Here is a 4,224-nt window from a genome sequence, read left to right as displayed (position 1 = left end):
ACTTGCATGATGCTCCAACAATATTATTCAATTGTGTAACCACATGCAAAAAAGATAGAAATTCTCGTATGATTTTCAATAACAATTACAAGTGTAAGTCGCAATTGATGAGCAAAATAATAAATATAAAACGTAGACTTGTTCTCCATTATAATTAATTTTTTTAAGTCATTAAATTCTTGTCTAATATTGCTAGCTTCATCGTATCCTTACCTTCACAAATTAGATATAGATAATCAATATTGGTACAACAAAAACTCAATAGTAGTCTTAAGTGTTAAGGCAATATGTCATTTATATGTACAATACTAAAAAGCATCCAACAATATCTCCTCTTTCATCTACAAACCGTAAAATAACTACCATTTGTTCTTTAACAGATATATGATCCCATGAAAAAAAAGGTAGGAAAATGCTGGATTTTATTTTTTAAAAAATAACTCAAGGCATTCGAGTATCAGAAAGAAGGTTGCTGATTTCATCAAACACTAAAACAAAGTCCAGTAGGAGTTTATCTGTATGAAATTACAAGACTAGATCAAATTTTTGGATGATGCTTCACTATCCCAAAGAGTTCCACGGACCCATTAGCACCAGCATCAATAACGCCGAAGAGCACACATCAGTGCATGGAAAGCCCCCCACTAGAGTATTCGACTTCCTGGAATATAGTGACAGAAGAATCATCAGCTACAGAAAACAAGCATTTTGGTATCAAACATGTTTCTTAAATCTGAATTCTTCACCCAATACTATTTCAGGCAACATACCGGAGGAGGTGGCAGTGAAGAGACCCAATCCGATGGGTGTGTTGGGAGAAGGCCCAACGAATTCAGCTGTCAAAAATAATACACCTGAATTTTAAAGGTTTCTAGTAATAGTTTACACAGCTGCACAGTTCAGTTTGTCTAATTTTACCTTCCAGACACCCAGTGCCAACGCGGCCAAGTTAAGGGCAATAAAAAGCAACTTAGGTGCAAGAGTATCGACTCTGGAGTCCTTGTAAGGTTCAAAAACTGCAAGACAGACAAACAACATTGACATAGCAACACGGAAAGTTGGTGGACTAGTAAAACAGGTATCAACATGGATGGATGTCCTGAAGAGTAGATCTCCAGAAGTATAGGGACAAACATAACAAATATGTAACCAATGTAAATACATTCAAATGCATTAGTGAGATGAATCAACGCTGCATAGAAGCATGAGCTCTTGCGTCTTACTCTAGCAAAATAATAATAATAATGTTAAGTAATACAAACCTTTTCCAACTCCTTGAAGAGCACTTATTGGTTGCCAAAGGGCTGAGAAGGTAATACCGATACTGAATAAATGAACTGTGCTTCCAGCCATCCACATCATGAACCCCATCATTAACAAGTTTTTGAATGGGGCTTGAGCCACTTCCCAAGCTTTCTTCATGGGGCAATAAGAGAGGAAAGGTGGAACAAATTAAATAGACAAGTGAAGTTAAAAATACAACGAAGGCTAAGGACAATAAAGGTTTGGTTAAATAAAAAAGGAAAACTAGTTCAAACTTTAAAAATTGACAAAGAACCAGCAAAAGATGCCAGGCAGTTATTAAATGATTACTTGATCATAACAACATTAACCATAAGATTCATCACCACCAAAAAATACAAGAAGATAAGCAATATTCAAGAAGCAATGAATTATTAACAAGTAATCACAAAGCACTCATTGATCAATTAGTATTGACCATTTATCTAAGAATTTGAGCATACAGAGGAGCATCTTTCTATGAATCGACATCAACTTATAAGCTGAGAATCAGAATCGTAAAAAAAAAGCAGATGCAGGCATTACTCAGCTCAATTCTGAGCATAAATGCTGCCAAACCATCATTTTCCTCGAGCAACAGATAATGGCGTAACCAGAGCCAAGACTGTTATTGCAAATATCAGCAAGAGATAATCGTAATTCTGAATAATGCAGACAGGCACAACACATTCTTTTTTCTTCTCACTCGTCACCAAGCCAAAAAAAGGAGAAAAAGAAAATTACTCAAACTCTTCTTGCGTGGGCTTCTGTATTCTAAAGCAAATGGAATAATTAGAGTTAAGACGCAAGGGATAGAGGGAGAGTTTACGTAATTCAAACTGAGTTATACACCTTGATTGATATATAAATCTAGTTATCCATCTTCTCCATGTATAACATTTCATTTCATTATATAGCTTATCAAGTTTTTCAACTAAATTACGTAAAGTTGACTGAAGACATATACTTAATCTCAATTCGGAAACTGATCTTTGTTCTTATCATTATAAATCAAACATCATAAAAACAAACACGCACTAAATTAGCAAAATTTCACCGAGGATTCTGAAAAGGGGGGTTTTGGCAATCACACGACAAAAAGGTAGAATTAAAAACCCTAAAGCGTCAGCACCTGCGTCTTCCAGGCCGCTTCGGCGTCCTTCTTTTGCCGGCTAGCATTGGCGTCATCCTGAGACAAACACACAAACAGATACGATCACGAGAACCACTAAACAGATCGACACAAGGAGTGCCAATAGCCTAATAGGGAGGGTAGTACAGGATCAGAAGAAGATCGGCTGAAACCGATGGGATCTGGGATGTCGGACGGCGAGGAAGAAGAACTATCCGCGAACTCGATCGCCCATCGCCGCGCCAGGCCTTTCCCCTTCTCCATAGCTTCCGCCCTTCCTCTGATCTTCTCTGACGTGATTAGGAGAACTTTGGCTCGGTTTCGATCGGAACCGGGCCCGAGCCGTGGACCGTGTTTTGGACGAACTCAGAGTCACAACAAACGGCGGATCGAGGACACCGAAGATTCTCTCTCAAAAAAAAAAAAAAAAAAAATTAAAAAATAAAATTTATGTAAGAAAATCTTTTGTGGCTGATCAATAGTAAAACGTGTTCAAAAATATATATTAAAATATATTTGTTAAAAATAGAACAAATGGCGATCTGAATTGGCTTAAATAATAATTCACCAGTTAAGAAGATGCTTTGGACTGTCAAAAGATGGATCATATAAGTTGATTGGTTCATGAGAATGAATCCTACCTATTTAATAGATGGAATCTATTCCTATCAATCAATGAATATAATGGTTCATCTTCTAAATCGTAATTTCGATCCAGAAGATCTGTGCTCGTAATTCACAGTCACAAAATCCAACATTCTACTCCTTGTTTCACTCAGGTTTCAAATTTTCCGGCATCCAAAGCTTTAGCTTGGCAGAGAGCCTTCTTAGCTCCCGATAAGTCTGAACACGAATCTAGCGCCGCACCGAAACTGATCCCGAAGTAGAGATAGATTGTGCACAAGATTGCCAATAGAGTCAGCGTCATCAGGAGGAACCGGTGCCGCCGAATCAGAATAGACCAACTGTCGAACTCTTGGGAATTCGACGACATCTGCTTCTCCGACGCATACGACACAAGAATCATGGTTTGGCTCCTGCTGTGGGGAGATGACAATGATTCAAGCCCTTGCTTGAAGATTAACACAGTGGAAGTCTTGGAATTGCTTGAAGAAGATGAAGGAAAGTATTCAGCCAAGCAAATTAATGGTGTGATGTAGTGAAACAGAGAAAATTGGGGGGAACCATCAAAGAAGGAAGCACAGTTCGTATATGTTTTTAATTCAAAATTAGCTGTTTAATAGTTTACTTTAACTAGTGGTATATGATCTCGTCTGAAGATGATGAGATGGTGCGCTGACTCCAATGAATGAAAAACGATGAACCTCTCAAGATATGAAGGATCTCCTTAATGATCCTGCGTATAGTGAGATGAGTCAACAAAGTATTAGTGACTTAAGTTCGGAGTGAAAATCCCTAGCTAAGCCCTCCAACGCTTAAATCAGTTAACTCTCTTAGAAAAATAGAAGAAGAATAGTAAAAATGCAGGAAAATAGGGTTTCAGATGCAAGTGCTTGTGTTTGCGTACTTAACCAGCGGAGAGGATTCCTCTTTTTATACCACCTCACATAACCTCCGTAATAGTGAGGTGGTCCCTAATTTTTTAGAGATTGTTAGAAGATGAGACAAGTACAACCTAGACTTCGTGCAATAATCCTCTAAGGAATCTTTTTTCCATATTAGATGTACCCTCTTTATTGTTTATGACTTGAATTCTTGATATAATGACATATGTAAAAGAATACATCGCTGTAATCGATTAATGAATGAAGAAGCTTCGAGAGAATATTGCTCGATAAATTTGTCAGACT

At 37.5% G+C, this 4,224-nt stretch overlaps 1 protein-coding gene across 1 annotated transcript; it reads right to left on the bottom strand.

Moving 5' to 3' along the window:
* Positions 1 to 455: 455 nt before the first annotated feature.
* Positions 456 to 2,755, bottom strand: LOC122004943 (ER membrane protein complex subunit 4-like). Its single transcript, XM_042559816.1, has 6 exons — positions 2,561 to 2,755; positions 2,414 to 2,470; positions 1,263 to 1,416; positions 919 to 1,016; positions 771 to 836; positions 456 to 661 (listed from the first exon to the last, which is right to left on the bottom strand). Exons 1-6 carry the CDS (start codon positions 2,675 to 2,677, stop codon positions 623 to 625), a joined length of 531 nt encoding a protein of 176 aa, XP_042415750.1. The 5' UTR covers positions 2,678 to 2,755; the 3' UTR covers positions 456 to 622.
* Positions 2,756 to 4,224: the final 1,469 nt, after the last annotated feature.

The sequence above is a fragment of the Zingiber officinale genome, chromosome 7B (assembly GCF_018446385.1).
Source record: "Zingiber officinale cultivar Zhangliang chromosome 7B, Zo_v1.1, whole genome shotgun sequence".
NCBI classification, from domain to species: Eukaryota; Viridiplantae; Streptophyta; class Magnoliopsida; order Zingiberales; family Zingiberaceae; genus Zingiber; species Zingiber officinale.
This window is presented reverse-complemented; position numbering and strand designations above follow the sequence as displayed.

Excerpts from the sequence above, each read along its gene's own strand:
- LOC122004943 (XM_042559816.1), bottom strand. The coding sequence starts at position 2,677 with ATGGAGAAGGGGAAAGGCCTGGCGCGGCGATGGGCGATCGAGTTCGCG. Across the intron at positions 1,017-1,262 it reads TCTTCAAGGAGTTGGAAAAG|TTTTTGAACCTTACAAGGAC; the intron begins GTTTGTATTACT and ends TCTGTCTTGCAG. Across the intron at positions 837-918 it reads TGGCACTGGGTGTCTGGAAG|CTGAATTCGTTGGGCCTTCT; the intron begins GTAAAATTAGAC and ends TATTTTTGACAG.